This window comes from Bufo gargarizans, chromosome 2, assembly GCF_014858855.1.
Source record: "Bufo gargarizans isolate SCDJY-AF-19 chromosome 2, ASM1485885v1, whole genome shotgun sequence".
NCBI lineage: Eukaryota > Metazoa > Chordata > Amphibia > Anura > Bufonidae > Bufo > Bufo gargarizans.
Genome location: NC_058081.1, coordinates 8,997,324 through 9,019,300, shown reverse-complemented (window position 1 = coordinate 9,019,300; position 21,977 = coordinate 8,997,324). Strand labels below are relative to the sequence as shown.

Sequence of the window (21,977 nt, the reverse complement as noted above, 5' to 3'; positions counted from 1 at the left end):
ACCTCTCTCCTCTGCCTGGGTGCTGGGCCTAAATATATGACAATGGACTGTTGCAGTGGTGACTGACGTGAAGCCTGATTCTCTGCTATGACATGCAGACTGATTCTCTGCTGACATGAAGCCAGATTCTCTGTTACGGGACCTCTCTCCTTTGCCTGGGTGCTGGGCCTAAATATATGACAATGGACTGTTACAGTGGTGGCTGACGTGAAGCCTGATTCTCTGCTATGGGACCTCTCTCCAATTGATATTGGTTAATTTTTATTTATTTTATTTTTATTTTTATTAATTTCTCTATCCACATTTGTTTGCAGGGGATTTACCTACATGTTGCTGCCTTTTGCAGCCTTCTAGCTCTTTCCTGGGCTGTTTTACAGCCTTTTTAGTGCCGAAAAGTTCGGGTCCCCATTGACTTCAATGGGGTCCGGGTTCGGGACGAAGTTCGGATCGGGTTTGGATGCCGAACCCGAACATTTCCGGGAAGTTCAGCCGAACTTCTCGAACCTGAACATCCAGGTGTCCGCTCATCTCTAATAGACAGGGGTTCTGTACCATCTATACAAAAAATTTCTTGCCCCTTCTAAGTGCCCCTTCTAAGCTTTGGGATATCCCATAGCCTAGACAAAGGAATCACTAAAGGCTACCAACTATTGAAAGAATCAGGCACAAATTCTTTACAACACACCTTGGAACTGTGGAATTCTGAGTTGGGCTCTGTTCTCACGGACTCAGATTGGAATGAAGCTTTTATCTCTGTATCTAAACTCTCTAACTCTCTATATGTATCCAGTCCAACAGTAAGTGATTATGTGAATTACAGTTGAAAATTTTTGGAGATTGTAGTAAATGTCTAATTCTTAGATATTTATATAAATCCGAGTTGGGGATGTCGAATTCTCTGTGCAAATTCAACAAAAACACCATCTTTCCACAATTGACCAACATTAGTAACACCTGATGACACCCAATTTTTGATCCGTAGGTCTGGGATGACTAATTCACAGATTTCCAAAGGTAATGCGGAAACTGAAACGGAGATTAACCTTTCTATTCTGGTAATGGAGTACCAGGTGCTACGTATTGCATTTAGAGTTGATAATGAAGAATTAATTTTGATACCAAAGACCGCCGTAGCGGAAAGGCATAAACTTATATCATGAGATCCCATTAAACTTTTTTCAAGTGAGACCCATTTTTTTGAAATGTCATTTTTAATCAGGTATCTCAATTGGTCAAGTATAGACAATGTGTAATAATGTTTAATGGAGGGGGCGTTAAGACCCCCAGTTTTGAGTGTTTTATTAAGGATAAGTGCTTTCACTCTAGGTTTAAGTTTCCCCCATATGTGGCAGTTAATTAAGGCTTGAAGCTTGTTTATATAGCCAGTGGGAATAGTTATTGGGATATTACGGAACATGTAAATAATTTTGGGAAGAATGACCATTTTTATTGCAGCTATTCTTCCTAACCATGAGAGAGAATCCATTCTTAGGTTATTTAAAGAGTCATTAATTTTATTGTATAGAGGACAGAAGTTGACCTTAAACAGATTGCTAGTAGGGAAGGCAAGTTGGATGCCTAGATATGTCAGCGATCCATCAGCCCAGGGAAATTTGTATGAATTGGAAATTGAACGCTTGGTAGTTGGGGATAGACCCAAGTCAAGAATCTGGGACTTATTAATATTTACTTTATAGAAGGATGCTTTGCCAAAGTTGGAAATAATATTATTAATAGCAGTTAGTGCAGTAGTTGGATTTGACATTACAATTAAAACATCATCTGCGAAAAGGCCTATACGGTGGTCTGTGTTTCCTACCGTAATGCCTTTAATAAGTAAGGAGGATCTAATATGTTCCGCAAAGGGTTCCATTGCAAGTGCAAATATCAAGGGTGACATAGGACAGCCTTGCCTGGTGCCATTCCTGATATTGAATGGGGCAGACAGGAAACTAGACAAGTATACAGAGGCACTTGGATTAGAGTATAAGGACATAACTGCTGATAGGAAAAAATCCCCAAATCCAAACTTTTTTAAAGTTGCATAAATATATTTCCAATGTATTCTATCGAACGCCTTCTCCGCATCCAAGGAAAGAAGCAGAGAAGGCGTCCGGGTGGCATGTGCTACATCTAAAAGGTCTATAAACCTTCTAGTACCATCTGATGATTGTCTGTTGAGGACAAAGCCAATTTGATCATTGGAAATTAAAGAAGGGAGAATGTTAGATAATCTCTTTGCCAAGATTTTAGCAAAGATCTTTATATCAGAATTTAATAGAGATATAGGTCTGAAGTTAGCTGGTTTATCTGCAGGTTTACCAGGTTTTGGGAGCGTAATGATCAGTGCATTTAACATGTCTTTTGGGATTGAGTTTTGTTCTGCTATTAAATTAAATGTTCTGTTTAGGAAGGGGTTTAGAATGTGTGAAAAGCTCTTGTAATATTCATTTGTAAGTCCATCCGGGCCAGGGGACTTATTATTTTTGAGGGATTGGATTGCTTCGGAGATTTCCAAGAGTGTGATACTAGAATTTAGGGATTGATATTGGGATGGAGATAGGGAAGGGAGGGAGATGCCGCTAAGAAAATCATTAATATATTCAGTAGTAGGTTGGACAGTGGATTTCCGTAGTATCTGGCGAATTCCTCTGCTATATGTTTGGGGTTATGCAATTTTTGGCCCTGATTATCATATAGAAAGGGAATTCTTGACTTGACTTCTCTTTTTTTAACTCTATTTGCTAAAATTTTTGAGGCTTTATTACCTTGAGAGTAGTGATCTGATTTAACTTTACGAAGATGGAATTCATGTTTTTCATGAAGGTGGAGGTAGAGGTGGTGTCTGGCTGTTTTTAATTTGCTGAAGACTTTTGGGTCTAGTGAAGATTTGGAGGATTCCTCCAGGTTTTTAATGTCAGCCAGTAATTTATCTAGAGTTTTCCTTCTATTTTTTTTCTGAATAGCCGCATGTTTTAGCAGCACACCTCTTATAAATGCCTTGTGTGCACTCCACAATGTGATATCTGACACCAAATTGTTGTCATTGGTTTTAAAATATTCTTTTAATGAGTTTTCTACATCTGTGCGTATAGAGGAATTTTGGAGTAGGGAATTATTAAGTCTCCACGAGGAAAATACTCTATTGCTATACATGTTGTCTAATACGAGGGTTATAAATGCATGATCAGACCATGTAATATTGGAAATGGATACTTCCAACACTTTTTGGAGAAGCCATTTATCTGAGATAAAGAGGTCAATTCTAGAGTAAGTGTCATGTGGATGTGAAAAAAAGGTGAAATCTTTTTCATTGGCATGGTGAACTCTCCAAATATCAAGGTGCCCTTCCTGAAATAAGAAATCTTGGAGGTGGGAGTTTTTAAGAGAGGTGGGAGGGGAAGGTATCTTATCTATTGAAGAGTCAGGACACATATTAAAGTTGCCAGAGATCAATAAAGATCCCTGTTTGGAATCTTGAGCTAGTTTAATAGTTTGTTTAATGAAATTTATCTGATTGGAGTTAGGGGCATAAAGGTTCACTATTATGTATCTAGAGTTGTTTATGTCACATATAATAATGATATATCTGCCCTCTTTATCTAAAATTATATTATGACATTGAAAAGCAATAGTATTCTTAAAACCTATAATCACACCTTTTCTTTTTTTGAGGCTGGTAAAAAAAAAAAATGTGTTGAAAGGAGGGGTGGCAGAATCTGTAGGAATCTTCCTCATTAAGGTGAGACTCTTGAATACAGATAATGTCAGCTCTCTGTCTTCTCACCTCATTCCAACATGTGGAACGCTTAAAGGGACTATTAAGGCCCTTAACATTTGCTGAGAAAATTTTTATACCCTTACTGGCCATCTTGGAATTTCAGAGCAACATGCTAGAGTTTCTAATCTGAATAAATTGTCTAGAAGTACATGACTAATAATATAAAGTACCCAGGTGTTACCGTATAGTGAATGAGGGGAACGTAGAATTATACCTTCGCTTTCAGATATTCGAGGAGATAGAGGTAGCCCTCTTGTGTTTTTCCTTGCAAAACAATAGAATAAAACATAGAAAATAAAATAAGTAATAAATAACAGTAACATAGAAATGGTCCAACAGAGACCACAAATTGTGAGGTGTCTCACTTAGTGTAAGAGACGTAAGAGAAACAATGGATTAGGGAATATGAACACTTAGATGGAATATGTGTTCTGAGAGGTAGAGCAGCAGGGTGTAGAACCCCGTAAACTTAGTACAACATGGGAGTAAACATAAGGTATTTTAGTTACTGTCCAGAATGGGAATCACGGAGGGTTCCTTCCTACTTTGGTCCACTATGGTGTTAGGCTAAAATGGTTTCTGTCAGAAGAGGACTTGCTAGAGGCAGAGTTCATAACTTTGTCTTTGGCGCCCTCCAGTGGCACAGTAATGTTCCATTTGGAAAATGCTTCTGATGCATCCTGAGGAGAAACTAGAACAATTGAGGAATTTTGATATCTCACTATCAGCTTAACAGGTAAACCCCATTTGTAGGGGATATTATTATCCCTTAATGCTTTGGTATAGATTTGGAAATCACGCCTCCTGCTCAGTGTCGCTGGCGAGAGGTCGGTGAATAAGAGGACATTACAGAATCTTTCAGGGATGTCTTTCCTCTTTTTTTGAGCTTCTCTCATCAGGGAGTCTTTTAGATGGTAAAAGTGAATCCTGGCTAGGACGTCCCTGGGAATAGAGGCTGGTGAAGCTTTGGGTTTAGGAACCCGATGTACCCGGTCAATAATTAGCTCGGACCCTGGGTTATCTGGTAAATATGACACTATAAGGTCTGAAATAAATTCTTGTAGCTGGAAGTCCGTGATGCTTTCAGGGATGTTTCTGAATCTAATGTTGTTTCTTCTGGAGCGATCCTCCAGATCAGCAATTTTAAGTTTAATGGCTGCTATGTCTTCTTCAACCACATTATGATTATCTACTAGCGAGTTGTGCGCTGTAGCAAATTCCTCCATATTTTTCTTCTAAATGTGCGGTTCTTTCTCCTATAGCGACTATGTCTGCATGTATAACAGAGATTATCTCTTTAAAGTCGCCATGAATAGATCTTTTTAGATCTGCCAGCATGCCCTGCATTGTAGCTACTGTTAGTCCAGGGTCTGTGCCTGGTGAAGCAGTGTAAGTATCAAGGGGAGGGCTATATGGATGTTGCTCACTCACCCTCATTTGTTTTTTAGGCTCTTGTGAAGCTGGATCCTGTTGAAGAGGGAGGCCCAGAAGATCGCTGGTCGCATATCGCTGTAGAGGAGGAACGGAACTCTCCTTCTCTGTGGCGCGAATCGGTGCCATTTTGTGAGGACCCAGAGGCTGGGTGGAAGAAAGCCATCATCTTCTGTGGCTGCGCTCCCTTCTTCTTCCCTCTTGTCATCATCGGCGGAGCTGCGGGAACAGGGTCCGTCCTGGGGCAGGTAAGTAAGAGAGAAATCGCTTCTGTTCTATATGCTTTGTGCCGCTGAACGGAGTTCCACAGCCGGAGCTCAGGCACTATGCGACCTCTCCTCCCGGCATCCGGCCACGCCCCTCAGACTTTTTATATCCACTGTATCTCAGAGGAGCATGGAGTGTATCCACCTTTAGGGTTCGACTCCGGGGACAGGGTTTAGGATGGGGGAGAGATAGGGATACATATATACAGTCCTGATCAAAAGTTTAAGACCACTTGAAAAATGGCAAAAAATCTTATTTTACATTGTTGGATCTTAACAAGGTTCCAAGTAGAGCTTCAACATGCAACAAGAAGAAATGAGAGTGAGACAAAAAAATTTGAGCATTCAATTAATTGAAAATAACGATTAAACTGAAACAGGCTGTTTTTCAGCTGATTAAAATTTTAGGACCACATGCCTTTAAAAGGCCAAATCTGTGCAAAGATGTGGATTCATTGTCATTTTCAGTCAGGTAGTCACACGTTCTGATGGCAAAGGCAAAAAAAAAAAAAAACTCTCCCTTTTTGAACGTGGTCGGGTTGTTGAACTGCATAAGCAGGGTTTCTCACAGCGCGCCATGATCCTGAGGTTTATGGAACAAAAAAGTCAAGTGGAAGACCAAAAAAAATTTCATTAGCACTGAGCTGGAGGATCCAAATGGCTGTCCGGCAAGACACTGGACAATCCTTGACCCAAATTAAGGCCCTTACTGGTGCTGACTGCAGCCCCATAACCATCAGACGGCATCTGAGACTGAAGGGCTTCAAAAACAAAACAAAAAAGTCTTCAAAGACCTTGTCTCCTTAAACACCACAGAACTGCTCGTTTGGACTTTGCAAGAGAGCACCAGACATGGGACATTCAAAGGTGGAAGAAAGTTTTATTCTCTGATGAGATGTTTTTTTACCTTGATGGTCCTGATGGTTTCCATCGTTACTGGCATGACAAGCAGATCCCACCTGAGATGTTTTCTACGCGCCACAGTGGAGGGGGCGCCATAATGGTCTGGGGTGCTTTTTCCTTCAGTGGAACAATGGAGCTTCAGCAAGTGCATGGGCGTCAAACGGCCAGTGGCTATGTTGCAAAGAGCTTTCCTCATGACTGAGGGCCCTCGTCTGTGTGGTAACGACTTGGTTTTTCAACAGGACAACACTACAGTACACAATGCCCGCAGGACAAGGGACTTCTTCCAGGAGAATAACCACTCTTTTGGCCCATCCTGCGTGTTCCCCTGATGTAAATCCAATTGAGAACCTTTGGGGATGGATGGCAAGGGAAGTTTACAAAAATGGACAACAGTTCCAGACAGTAGGTGGCCTTCGTGCGTCCGTCTTCACCACTTGGAGAAATGTTCCCACTCACCTCATGGAAACGCTTGCATCAAGAATGCCGAAACGAATGTTTGAAGTGATAAACAATAACGGCGGAGCTACTCATTACTGAGTTCATGTTTGGAAGTTGGATTTCTGTTTTGGGGGGTTTAGTTTTTTTTGAGAGGTGTGGTCCTAAACTTTTGATCAGCTGAAAAACAGCCTGTTTCAGTTTATTTGTTGTTTTCAATAAATTGAATGCTCATAAAATGTTTTGTCTCACTCCCATTTCTTCTTGTTGCATGTTGAAGCTCTACTTGGAACCTTGTTAAGATCCAGCCATGCTAAATAGGATTTCTTGGCATTTTTCAAGTGGTCTTAAACCTTTGATCAGGACTGTATATATATATATATATATATATATATATATATATATATACAAACCCTCTCCTTCCCCCTCCCTTCCCAGCTCCCTTTAGTTTTATCATAATTTTTGATCTTAGTGTCATTGGGGCGCATGTTTATTAATACTTTAAATTATATTTTAGATTTGACATTAGTAAAGGTTAATTTTTATGGCACTTTCAGTGAATCGACTATTTGAAGCTACCTTTGGAGAACATCACTTACCAGTAGGGTATATTTCCTGGATTGAAGACCTATGAGATTTTATTAATCATATGGGAGTTGTACCCCAAGAATAATTTCTTCTGATGGCCCCAAAGAACTGGAATTTACCTTGATCCTAACATCACCATAAGACTTGTCAAGGATATATAAAAAAAAATGCACTAAAGGTAGTGAAAATAGAATCAAAAACTTACTTTATATGTAAATTATATAACTGAAAATCCGACATTTATTGATTATTTCCTGCAGAGATTTTTTTATTTCCTTATTCCTCAGACTGTATATGATGGGGTTGATGAATGGAGTAAATACAGTATACAGCAGAGATAGGAGTTTACTACTATTCAGGGTTTGTCCTTCTGTTGGGAAAATGTAAACACTCAGTATAGTAACAAAGAATATGATGACTACAATGAGGTGGGAGCTACAGGTGGAGAAGGCTTTCTGTCTACTGATTCTGGACTGAAACCGCAAGATGGTGACAATAATATTAGTATAAGATATGATAATTATTGTGATTGGGCTCAGGAGTAAAGGAACGCTCAGTATATAGTTCACTAACTCCATAGTATACACCCCAGAACAGGCAATTTTCAATAAGGGAACTAGATCACAGAAGAAATGGTCAATGACATTTGGTCCACAAAACGTCAGCTTTGATATAAATAAGGTTTCAATAAATGCCAAAAAGAAATTTAACACCCAACACATGGCGGCCAATGTCACACAGTGTTTTTTTGTCATGATAGAAGAATAGAGGAGGGGATTACAGATGGCCACATATCTGTCATAAGACATTACTGTGAGAAGAAAACATTCAGATATTTCTGTAGTACTAAAAACATACAATTGTGTCATACAACTAATAACGGTAATGGTCGCCCCATTATTCAGTAGGACGTGGAGAATGTTGGGCGCAATATTTGAAGTTAAGAAGATATCAGTAATAGACAGTTGTGAGATGAAGAAGTACATTGGGGCATGGAGGTTCTTGCTGGTGGACACCAGGGTGATGATCAGGAGGTTCCCACATATTGTCCCACAATATATCATCAGAATGAGACAGATTAGGTCAATTCTTAAATAACGGCTGCTTTGAAATCCTACAATGAAAAACTCAGTGACCGTAGTCATGTTCTTCTCCTGCATAAATAACAATAAAAGTGTTAGGAATTAGTTGTCTGATTATCGACCAGAACAAGTAAATCATTAAATGCATTTGTCATGATATTTTATAGGAGTAAACATTAAAGTGGTTGTCCCGTTGTGCACACATCTCCTATACATGGGGTAGGTGATAAGCACCGTATCGGCAGGGGTCCAAACAATCTCAGAAATAGAGGCCTTGTGTTCTCCAAATGAATGGAGTGCTGGTCACTCCACTAAACTGTGGGACTGCCAGAGACAGCTAAGTAAAAGAGCTCGGCTGTCTATGGCAGCCCCATATATTGGGATAATGTAGAAACCATCATTATATTCAAGGAACACTGGGCCCGCATTATGGTGATTGCTGATGGCCACAGTAGTTGGACCCCAACCAACCAGACACATCTTGTGGATATGCTGTAAGGGTTTGTAATGGGACAACCCTCTTAAACAATCGGTAGGCCTAAGGCTACTTTCACACTAGCGTTTTTGCTCGATCCGGCAGGGTTCAGCTAAACTGCTTCCGTTACTGATAATACAACCATCTGCATCCGTTATGAACAGATCCGGTTGTATTATCTTTAACATAACCAAGACAGATCCTTCATGAACTCCATTGAAAGTCAATGGAGGATGGATTTGCTTTCTGTTGTGGAAGAATGTGTCAGAGAAAACAGATCAGTCCCCATTGACTTGCATTGAGGGTCATGCCGGATCCGTCTTTCTCCGCATCCCAGGACGGGAAGCAAACTACAACATGTTGCAGTTTGCTGTCAGGTATAGGAACGCAACTAAACGGAATAGAATGCATTTTGGAGCATTCCGTTCTGTTCAGTTGAGTTTTGTCCCCATTAAAAATGAATGGGGACAAAACTGAAGCGTTTTTTTCCGGTATTGAGCCCCTATGACGGATCTCAATACCGTAAAACTAGAACGATAGTGTGAAAGTAGACTAACATATGTGGTATCAGGATAGTTCTGTTATATGAGGGGATTCCGGGGACATGTCTTCATTTTATGTGAGTGACAAAAGCTGGGCTAAGGCAATCATCAGATGAATATTACAACTGACGTCCCGCTGCAATAACTGGGATCAGAGAGAATTCTGATGCTGCATGTTTAACCCCTTAGATGTCACAGACAATAATGTGCTTCAGAAGGATAAACAATAAAGTGATTTTTTTCTGTCGACTGGACTATTTTTTCCTTTATGTATAACAGAAACAAACAGAACCATTTTATGCCCCCTATAAGAAGGTACAAGGAATTATCGTGGATGATAGGTAAGTGTCACCGAAGTTCCTGGCCTCGGTGGAGTAAGAGACGTTTTTTATGTGTCAGCAGCAGTTGCTGTTTGACACCTTAATACTTAGTATGACTCTAATGGCTGATCCTGGATGGCTCTTACTGGGAGTAGTCAAAGTGCTAGGTGGGTGACTACTCCCCATGTTCCAGGCCGGGTTTTGCCAGGCATAAAAACTAGCCAGCACTGCCAGGTGGAGAGGATTACCTCTGTCTGACAGTGGAGCTCAGGAGGTCTGTGTGCTGTGATCTGAGGGCTGTGTTGGGATCTGCGGCTTCAGCCAGGCTGTAGGGCTCAAACTCCTGTGAGGGAGAACAGGCCACCTAACGCCTGACTGTGGACTTGACAAGACAGAACTTCCAACAGGGTGTGAAGTAACAGCCAGGAGAAAAGGTGACTGTTTTGTATATGAAATTTTCATGTGTGTGAACAATCACCAAGCAACTTGCGTTTTTGTTTTGCTTTCACGTGTGAATAAACACTGATGTTTTGAACCAAGAACTTGCACTTTGCCTCTGTGCTGCATGCGCTAATCCTAACTACCAGAGCAAATCCCCACACCCCATAGGCATGTATTGAGACAGAGAAAAACGGAATGCCTCTTAAAGGGTTCTGTTTTGTATTGCGTCCTAAAATTCTATTATATTCTGTTATAATAGAACCTATAACGAAATCCCATAATACGAATGTTAACCCTAACACTGACAGGCACAAAACATAGGAACTGAAAATGTCAAATCAAAGTTGCAAATAAATAAATGAGTCAAGTTTATTAAAAATAGGAAAATGTATACTTTGGGCTATATTCACACAATGGTGAAAAATGGCTATGAAAAACAGACACTTAGTTATTCTTGGTTATTTTTAAACCAGTTTTGCTTCCATTTTTTTAATTTTCACTGGCTTTTTTTAATTTAAATCCCAATCCCTGCATTATACATTATGTCTTCCATAGTGGCCCCAGCAGTAATAATGTCTCCCAGAAGTAAAAATGTCCCCTCAAGTGGCCCCCAATGTCCCCTGTTATAATGGGCTTATTTTTTAAAGCAAAAAATTTAATAAACTAAAATAAAGTAAATTACACACCTCATCCACTTGCACATGCAGAGACAGACACTCCTCTCTTGATACTGAAGGACCTGCGTGATGACATCACCATGCATGATTGCTGGGAGTATATGATTACGTCATCACATTCGGAATGCAGGTCCTTCGACAGGTCCTTCAGCATTAGGAGAGGAGGAACTGTCTGAGACCATTTTTTATTACTCTCTTAACGGCCACAGTGATATATTGTTGAGGATGCAGTGTGACATCCAGTATACTTTTATATTATCCAGTATATTTTAACATTTCACTGATCCCGGCCCCCACAGTAGTTCCACCATCATCTGCATAACAACCACCCAGCCCTGTTTCCTTATTGTCACGAGGAACAGAGGCTGCAGTTAACAGTCGCAACTGTGCCTACCAGGGGCGTAACTAGAAGTGAATGGGCCCCACAGCAAATATTTGTAAGGCCCCCCCCCCCCCCCAGCGCGCTTCGCACCTCCCTCCTCCTGTGTAAACCCCACTCCTTTGGCACAGTGTAGAGGTATACTGTATATTGTGTGGCACAGTATAGCGGTATACTGTACATTGTGGGGCACAGTGTAGCGGTATACTGTATATTGTGTGGCACAGTGTAGAGGTATACTGTACATTGTGGGGCACAGTGTAGAGGTATACTGTATATTGTGGGGCACAGTGTAGAGGTATACTGTATATTGTGTAGCACAGTATAGAGGTATACTGTATATTGTGTGGCACAGTGTAGAGGTATACTGTGGGGCACAGTGTAGATGTATACTGTATATTGTGGGGCACAGTGTAGAGGTATACTGTATATTGTGTGGCACAGTGTAGAGGTATACTGTATATTGTGTGGCACAGTGTAGCGGTATACTGTATATCGTGTGGCACAGTGTAGGCTATATGTGTATAACATAAAAATATTTCACATGAACACTTACAGTTACTTGGCCCTTGGGGATCTCGGACACCACTTCCACACTTTGGCCGGGGGCTCGGTGGAGCTGATGTTGTGTTTTATCCTAATGAGAAAGATTTCATAATAAGGATTTAGAGAAGGGGCAGAGGGATAGCAGAGCAGGGAGAGGCTGGTGCTGCTACTAGGGGGTCATACCATGGGGGAGTAATAAAGCCCACCATAATTCCCCCTAGTAGTAATAATTCTCCTTATAATGTGACAGTGCAAAAATACCCCCTTGCAATGCCCCCAGTTGAGCTAATGTCCCATAGTGTCCCCATAATGTCCCAGTATAAAATACCCCTATATAGTGCCCCCAGTAAATTCCCCCATAGTGCTCCTCTCCCCCCTCCTTGCTAGTGCCCCCCATATTGTACCAGTATAAAATGCCCCATATATAGTGCCCCAGTAGATGCCCCTCAGTGTCCGGCCTCTGATAGGCTGCCGGCCTAGTGTCCCCCATAATGCCCCACAATAATGTACCAGTAAGTGTCCCCATAGATGCCCCCCCATCATGTGCCAGTATCAAGTGCCTCTCTCCCCACCCCATGTGCCAGTATTATAGTGCCAAACCAACCCATCTCCCAGTATCAAGTGCCAAACCCCCCCACATGCCAGTATCAAGTGCCTCCCCCCCCCATGTCCCAGTATCATAGTGCCATCTCCCCCCCAAATAAAAGTACCAGTATCAAGTGCCTCTCGCCCCTTCCATGTGCCAGTATCAGGTGCCAACCCCTCCCCCCATGTGCCAGTATCACAGTATCAGGTGCCAACCCCCCCCAGGTGCCAGTATCAAGTGCCTCTCTCCTCCCCCCCATGTCCCAGTATCATAGTGCCACTCCCCCCCAAATAAAAGTACCAGTATCAAGTGCCTCTCCCCCCTTCCATGTGCCAGTATCAGGTGCCACCCCCCATGTGCCAGTATTACAGTATCAGGTGCCAACCCCCCCAGGTGCCAGTATCAAGTGCCTCTCTCCTCCCCCCATGTCCCAGTATCATAGTGCCATCTCCCCCTCCCCCCAAATAAAAGTACCAGTATCAAGTGCCTCTCCCCCCTTCCATGTGCCAGTATCAGGTGCCAACCACTCCCCCCCATGTGCCAGTATCATAGTGCCATCTCCCCCCCACAAAAAAAGTGCCAGTATCAAGTGCCTCTCCCCCCTTCCATGTGCCAGTATCAAGTGCCTCTCTCCCTCCCCCCCGATTCCCATCCCATCCCATTCCATTCCCATCCCATCCCATCATCAAGCTGGGGCCGGGCCCTGGGCAGGGCTGGGCTCTGCTCTGCGCTGCCACCGCCTGCCACTCAGAGTAGAGACTAGTGAAAACTCACCTCGCTCGCCGCCAGCCACCGCACGTCCGCCTGCTTCTGAGTGTCTGACTGGCAGCCGGAGATGTGCGGAAACCACGCCTCCGGCTCCTCCTTACTCAGTCAGACCTCACTCAATGTTGCGGCCGCCCCCTCTGACACGTGAGCTGCCAACAGCCTGCGCTGCGCCATGCGCACTGCCCCCGGGCCCTATTAGATCAATATCAATTATTAACGGAGTGGCCTGGATTTTGAATAGGAGGCGGTGGGGGGGCCTTGGGCCCCCCTGGCTCAGGGGCCCTGTCGCAATTGCGACCGCTGCGTCCCCTGTAGCTACGCCACTGGTGCCTACAAAGAAAATGTCTTTTCTTGGTGCCGTTTTGGGTGTGGCGGCACAAGCAGCTGCACAGTCTCCAACTGAAAACTAAAGGAGGCGGATTCTGAGCTGCCGCTATCACAAGTGGCTGTAAGTCTCTTCAAGAGAATCTGTTGTGGATACAGACTTCTAATCTTCACTTCAGTGATTCATTTTCATTCGGACTCATTGAGACTACTGTAACTGATATTGAAATATTAAACTGAAGATTAGAAGTTTGACTGAGGAATAATCTATTCTGACTGGGACTAAGGGCCTTACACACTGCAGACGGTGAGGGTTCTGAAGTTATTGAACAGTGCTTGGAAGAGGAGACTCTTTCAGACTAATAAAGCAACCACAAGAAGACCACACCTTACTATTCCTTCCAGAGAGCAGCAACATATGTTGACACCTCAATGGGCCACCCAAAACCTGGCCACTGCAATTGCTACAATGAAGGCTCCAGAGGAGATGCAGGAGAGGAGCATTGACTTGTTGGCGTAGACACAAAAACATCTGTTTTTGATGATGAGGAGCGCTGTTTGCTGCCTTCACGCAGGCTTAGTCAAGTCTTGTGATATCAAATGTCAGGACTGGCCTGACTACCCACCAAGCCCTGTAGAGCACAGGCAACCAGTGTCCAGCACACAGTCCCTTTCTGCCCGCACATTGCACAGCAACATCACAAGTCATTACAGTGACATTAAGTCACATTAAGTGTAGACCAGTGGTTCTCAACCTTTTCACACCAAGTGACAAGCTGTTCGAAATGAGCACGGAAGGAAGCGAACAGTCATAAATATTAACCACATAAGGCTGTTCTCATGCTCTGCTCTAATCCTCTGTCAGAAGTTCCTTCAGATTTGAAAGAGAGATTAGCACAACATCCAGCCCTAAGTTGCCTGTTAAAATGACAGACACCACATTAGGACCCATGATAGATGACTATTACTATTTAAATTACATTCCACACTACCAAACATACAGGAGAATACAGAACTTCATACTTCTTACATCCTCTGATATAGATGTTCTCTTTCCTCATCTTGTCCATTCAGACCAGACTGCCATTATGAATTCTTTCAGCCACATCCCATCTCTGCAGATTTTGACAAACAGACATCTTAGGTTCCTACTTTTCTATCATCATTCCCACTTTTTAACCCACCCACCCTGCCACCCCTCCATACTGTGCCCGCTGTGCTCCCCAATACTATACTGCAGAAATAGATAGTCCCCTTGAAAATATCAGTACTCCACAGACCCCCAGTGCCTCATTCAATAATTATGGATACACAGTGCATTAAAAAAAATTGTGCCCAGCAAATACTGCCCTTGACAATAAAAGTGCTGTAAACATTGTGTCCCCCCAAAATATTTGTTGTAGACTGATACTGTGCCAGGGTGACCACAGCAACAGTACTCCCACCAATAGTAAAAATTCTCTCCCAGAGCACCCTTACTGGTAAATAGTGCCCCTACAGTGCCCCAAATAGGTTCAATTGGTACCCCATTAATAATAAAGCCCCAGATAATGTCCCCAGTAGTAATAATGCCCAATAATAGTGACCCCATAGTTCCATAGTTCCTCCACCCTCCATTGTAGCCCAGCAATATGCTGTGAAAGAAATATAAAAATACTTGCCCTTCATACTGCTGTCAGTGATGCAGGTCTGTGATCCGAGCTGTATCTTGCTTGGGCTTAAGCCTTGCAATGATGATGTCATTGTGCCTTCTGTTCTGGCCTCTGATAGGCTACAGGCACTAGGGCTAAAGCCTATCAAATTGGCACAAGTAGGGTTTCTACACTTTTTTTTCTTACTTGCTTGAAAATTGGGCTTTATGGGGAAGGCTTGGATATTTGCACGAAAATTCCACCACAATTCTGGTAGAAAATTCTGCCTCAAAGTAAGCCAACCAATAGCAGTTATAGAGGCAGTGTCTATCCTGGTGCCATATTTATCAATAAGCTGATATATCCAGTGCATGTCCAGACAGCCAGTCTAAATATACTCCATTGATAGGAGCAGTAAACCTGGGCCATTGTGTGTGTTTACAGCTCGCCATTCACTGATATGAGGTCAAACCTGCTGGTAACTCAATATCAGACAAAAAGTGCAGAAAAGTCGTAAATATACGCTGGCTGTCCAGTAATATGTTTTTTAGTAGAAAATATGAATAGTTTTGAGTGAATTAAAGTCCATGAAGTAGACTATGATACAAATTTGAAGGAAAATTTGATTTGCTGTGAAGCCAAATTTTTTTGTGCTTCGTTATAACAAATCGATTTCCCCTGAAATGGGTTACAAAATAAATAAAAAAATGCGTACCTCATCGGTTTGAGTACAAAGAGTCGGCTGTAGCCATTCATGATTGAAGATTCCATGCAAAATCCCATGAGTGGTGACGGCCGATGTGGTGATGCCATCACGGGCCACGCAAGATTTCACACTGGATCTTTAATTAAGATGGCGGTGGCCGGGTCTTCGCAATCAAATGGATGAAGTAAGTATGATTTTATTTATTTTATTATACCCTTTAACCCCTTCCCGACATATGACGTAATAGTACGTCATAGTGGGAAGTGACTTCCCACAATTTGTAGAGTTTTTTGGGAGTTGTAGTTTTGCAACAGCTGGAGAGCCTCAGGTTGGCCATCCCTGTACTAGTACGTCATGCTAATTGCCGGGCATGAGAGTGATGTGCACCCAATCAGTACAGGAGCCAGGCAGTCACTGATAGCCAGGCCAATGATGTATCCTCTGGCATGGCTGTAAATGCTGATGCCAATAAATTAACCCCTTCTATGCCACGGCCATCACTGGTGAAGGTATTTGCAGTCAGTCAGGGTTCCATCCTGTCCCTGCTCTGCAGTGCTGTGGACTTGATGTGTGAGAAGGCAGCCTGATGCCTTGCAGAGACATCGGGACATGCCATATACGGAAGCCTAGGAGATCCAACCGCAGGCCAAATCAGTGTAATACACTAACAGGCAATGCATTACAACACAGATGAATTGTAATGCATTGTAGAGGGGATCATACCCTTAAAAGTTGAAGTCTCAGAGTGGACAAAAGTAAAGCAAAAAAATAATAATAATAATAATAAAAACGGTTCAATTAAAAAAAGAAAAAAAACCACTTATATTCGCTAAAGTTATAAAGAAAAAGAACAAAGTCCACATATTAGGTAACACTGTGTTCGCAACAGTACCCCATAATAGTATCAATAAAACCATCACCATATCCTGAAAAAAATTAGGCCCTACATAGGACATTTTTGTCCAAATAATAAAAAAATATGACAGAGAAAATGGAGATGCTAAAATATGATTGTTTGGTTTAAAAAATGCTTTCATTGTAATAAAGTGAAATAAATTAAAAAGTATACATATTAGGTGTTGCCGCATCTGTAACAATCTGCTCTAAAAAAATATCACCTACCCCCTCAGGTGAACGTCGTAAAAATAAAAACTGTACCAAAACAACCAATACAGTAATGTAGAGTGAACAAAAATCATATGTACCCCTAAAATAGTATCAATAAAATTGTTACCTTATTGCGTAGTTTCCAAAATAGGGTACATTTTGGGGAGTTACTACTGTAGGGTGCATTTAGGGGGCTTCATAGTGTATAAAAGCCAGTCCATCAAAATCTGCTTTCCAAAAACCATATGGCGCTCCTTTCCTTCCGCTCCCAGCTGTGCGCCCATACAGCAATTTACAACCACATGTGGGGTGTTTATGTAAACTGTAGAATAAGGGTAATAGATTTTGAGTATTGTTTGGTTGTTAACCCTTAATGTGCTACTGAAAAAATGGATTGAAATCTGTCAAAGAAGTTAAATTTTGAAATTTTATCCCCATTTTCCTTTAATTCTTGTGGAATACCTAAAGGGTTAACAAAGTCTTTAAAATCAGTTTTTAATAACTTGAGGGGTGTAGTTTCTACATTGGGGTCATTTATAGGTGGTTTCCACTAAGTAAGCCCCACAAAGATACTTTATAACTGAACTGGTCTTTAAAAAGTAGGTTTTGGAAATGTTTTTAAAGAATTGTTTCTAAAATTCGAAGCCTTCTAACGTCCAAAAAAAATAAGTTGACATTTTTTAAATTAAGTAAACAAATTTTCCAACATTTCTGGAAAATTGAGATTTTTTCATAATAAAGATAAAATATATCAACTCACATTTACCACTATCATGAAGTACAATGTGCAACGATAAAACATTCTCAGAACGTTTTGGATAAATAAAAGTGTTCCAAAGTTATTACCACATAAAGTGAGACATGTCAGATTTGCTAAAATGTTTTGGGCAGGAAGGTGAAAAAAAGGCCTGGGCCAAAAGGGGTTCATATTAAACTCAGATGCCATGATCAGCTATGAACGGGGCATCTGAGGGGCACATCGCCGCTCACTGTCGTCGCACCCACTACTTATAAAGAAATGCGCTTCAACACAAACAAAGAAATGCGCTTCAACACAAAGCAAATTTTTTTGTAAAATTTGGTGAGGCAGCCGAATTGAATTTTACAAAACTTCACTTCTCATTAAATATTAATATGAATCAAAATAATCAAAATTGAAGCATAATTAAAGGATAAATGCTTCATGGTGTATATCAAAAGTATTTACTAGAAGAAAAATATAAAAGACAATAACTGCAATGTGATCACAACATGAAAAAACACACAATATTTAAGGGGAAAGTGTCATCAGAAAATGACTTATTGTTTAAATACATTTTTGTGTTAAACTTTTTTTTTTTTTTTCTCTCTATCTAAAAAAAATATATATAATCAATCAACAGCAATCTCTCAGAAGAATTTATTCACCCATGAGGGTACGACGTTTCTGCTCAAACACTTTCTCAAGCAACAATAAAACAATCAAGCTTGAGAAAGGCTCAAGTGTTTAGGCCGAAACGTCACCTCCACATGGGTGAATAAATTCTTCTGTTTTACCTTTTTGCTTCATGAGAGTGCTGCAGATTTTTTTTCAATTTTTTTTATTATTTGGACTTTAGTTCCAGTCCTTTAGACTTGTACCTCAGATCTATCTATCTATCTATCTATCTATCTATCTATCTCATATATATCTATTTTTGAGGTGAAAGAGGTGACAGAGCAAATTTCCATTTCTTGTCTGTAATGCATGAGGCGGCATATCTTTACGTACAGTCAGGTCCATAAATATTGGGACATTGACACAATTATACCATTTTTGGCTCTATACACCACCACAATTGATTTGAAATGAAACAAACAAGATGTGCATTACCTGCAGACTGTCAGCTTTAATTTGAGGGTATTTATATCCAAATCAGGTGAACGGTGCAGGAATTACAACAGTTTGCATATGTGCCTCCCACTTGTTAAGGGGCCAAAAGTAATGGGACAATTGGCTTCTCAGCTGTTCCATGGCCAGGTGTGTGTTATTCCCTCATTATCCCATAACAATGAGCAGATAAAAGGTCCAGAGTTCATTTCAAGTGTGCTATTTGCATTTGGAATCTGTTGCGGTCAACTCTCAAGATGAGATCCAAAGAGCTGTCACTATCAGTGAAGCAAGCCATCATTAGGCTGGAAAAAAAAAAAACATCAGAGAGATAGCAAAAACATTAGGCGTGACTATGTTTGGAATATTCTTAAAAAGAAGGAACGCACCGGTGAGCTCAACAACACCAAAAGACTCGGACGACCACAGAAAACAACTGTGGTGGATGACTGAAGAATTATTTCCCTGGTGAAGAAAACACCCTTCACAACAGTTGGCCAGATCAAGAACACTCTCCAGGAGGTAGGTGTATGTGTGTAAAAGTCAACAATTAAGAGAAGACTTCACCAGAGTGAATACAGAAGGTTCACCACAAGATGTAAACCATTGGTGAGCCTCAAAAACAGGAAGGCCAGATTAGAGTTTGTCAGACATCTAAAAAAGCCTTCACAGTTCTGGAACAACATCCTATGGACAGATGAAACCAAGATCAACTTGTACCATAGTAATGGGAAGAGAAGAGTGTGGAGAAGGAAAGGAACTATTCATGATCCTAAGCATACCACCTCATCAGTGAAGCATGGTGGTGGTTTGATTTATGATTATTATTCTGTCAAATTACTTTTGGTTTCTTAACAAGTGGGAGGCACATATGCAAACTGTTGTAATTCCTGCACCGTTCACCTGATTTTGGATATACCTCAAATTAAAGCTGACAGTCTGCAGGTAAAGCGCATCTTGTTCGTTTCATTTCAAATCCATTGTGGTGGTGTATAAAGCAAAAAATGTTAGAATTGTGTCGATGTCCACATATGGAGATTTTTTCATAATTTTTATTTTTTATTATTTTGAAATTATTATTATTTTTTTTTTTATATTGACTATTAGTGGGTCCTCACCCTTATACCACTGCACCTCCCCCTTGAGGAGTGCATCTTCCATTTTCTCTAACTTTACCCATTCCAGAGTGGCAGAGTGCATGTCAGACATGCTCAATACTATAGAACATGGATGTCAAACTCATGGCCCTCCAGATGTTGCAAAACTACAACTCCCATCATTCCCTGATAGCTGTAGTATGCCCAGGCATGATGGGAGTTGTAGTTTTGCAACAGCTGGAGGGCCACGAGTTTGACATCCCTGCTATAGAACATTTTGCCCTCTTGTTTCCCTTTTCCAAGATGGCTGCCGCACAGTCCAGAGTGCAGGTCAGACATGCTCCATACACTTTTGGCTTTCCTCTGCCTCCTCTATTTTTCCTTGACATGCGCATTGGCGCCAGGTGAACGCCGTTATCGGTGTGCACACATCTTGTTTGTCCCCTGGTGAGCCTAATCTTTAGATCTATTAATTTAGTAAGCATTTGCATATGAAGTATACAGGTGTAATCATGTGTGTAATGCATATTAATCATGGTATTATGTGATTTGGTACTCACTGTATTATGTATAAGGATATGATAACTATGTGCACAATTGTATGAATACATTTGTAATATGGCACCATGCACTTTTTATGGCATTCTAGCAGTTTACTTTTGTTTTTATGTTTAATAATGTATTTTGAATAATGTTTCAATGCACATGCACTTTATATATATATATATATGATTTGTTCACATGTATAACTGGTTGAAAAAGGCTCTAGTGTTAAGCCTAAACGTTGCATATCCAAATGGGTGAATAAAAGCATTTGTTTCCATTTTTACTGATTTTGGAGTGCTGCCTTTTTGCTACTCTAGCTATCTCATATCTATCTATCTATCTATCTATCTATTTTTAAATGTATATAATCCAGCAATTTTCACACTGGCCTCTAGATCAAATAATAGATCTCGATTTCATGTTCTCTACAGGTAACAGCTGTTTTCATTATCACCACAGGCAGAATTACAATGACGAGTAACACCTCTGTATAGATAACAAAGGATCCATCACTCAGAATAGGCAATATCACAGCTTATCTGCTCCCTCCTGAACTCTGCACAGGTCAGACAACATCCTTAGAAAACTCTCCTATAGAAGTCAATAGGGTCATCTCCTGTCCATTGTGTCTGTGGCCCATGTTGCTGCTCTGAGGAAGTCTTAACATGTTTTAAGTCTAGAGACCAGTGCAGGATTTTATTTATTTATTTTATTTAATTTATTTTAAAATATAGTGATATAGAAAATTAAGAAAAAAACACACTAAAAATTCTTAAAAATGTGTTTAACATAAAAATGTGATTTAACCACATACTGTATGCAATCCAATCAAGGAATAACTTACTGTAGGCTCTGCAGCAACGGCAATGTTCCGCTAGGTATTATGGTCAGCACAAATGTGCACTAATACTTACCGAATACTCCATACAAGTATGTGCCAAAAATTGCACCAAAGATTTCCAATAGATGATCTGCACCAGAAGTATATCCAAGAGATCTGCGCCTGAACGCTCTAGAGAATAAGTAATAGATGAGATGCGCCAACAGTATGAAGGTCCTGAGTTGGAATTTGTCCACAGATGTAAATATCACTTCCCCAGTTTGGGGCTTATAGGACAAACTCACCACTACTTGTGTAGATAGTTGGTCCTGAGAGGAGTCCGCCTGCAGTGTGCAGAGGGCTCAGTACAGCTATTGGACTGGCTGCACCGCTTGGTTCCACAGAGGCTCGTATATCGGATGCCTTGTTGGTTTAGAGCTCGCCGCCAGGTAAGTTCTCGGTGCACATTACTAATAGTGCTGTCAAGATGATAAAAAACAATATTTTCTAATAAGACCAGACAAAAAGATGCAGGTTTATCAACAAAGAATTAATAGAAAACATTTTCTACTTATTAAAGCTTTTCCAGTAGTTTAATAAAGTGGAGGGGTCAATGATAGTAACTTACACACACAGCACTGCTACACACACACCTGACAGACACACACAGGACA

At 41.0% G+C, this 21,977-nt stretch overlaps 1 protein-coding gene across 1 annotated transcript; it reads right to left on the bottom strand.

Moving 5' to 3' along the window:
* Nucleotides 1-7,613: 7,613 nt before the first annotated feature.
* LOC122925418 (olfactory receptor 6P1-like) lies at nucleotides 7,614-8,552 on the bottom strand. The gene has a single exon (XM_044276779.1). It carries the CDS (start codon nucleotides 8,550-8,552, stop codon nucleotides 7,614-7,616), a length of 939 nt encoding a protein of 312 aa, XP_044132714.1.
* Between the last annotated feature and the right edge of the window lie 13,425 nt (nucleotides 8,553-21,977).

Excerpts from the sequence above, each read along its gene's own strand:
- LOC122925418 (XM_044276779.1), bottom strand. The coding sequence starts at position 8,552 with ATGACTACGGTCACTGAGTTTTTCATTGTAGGATTTCAAAGCAGCCGT.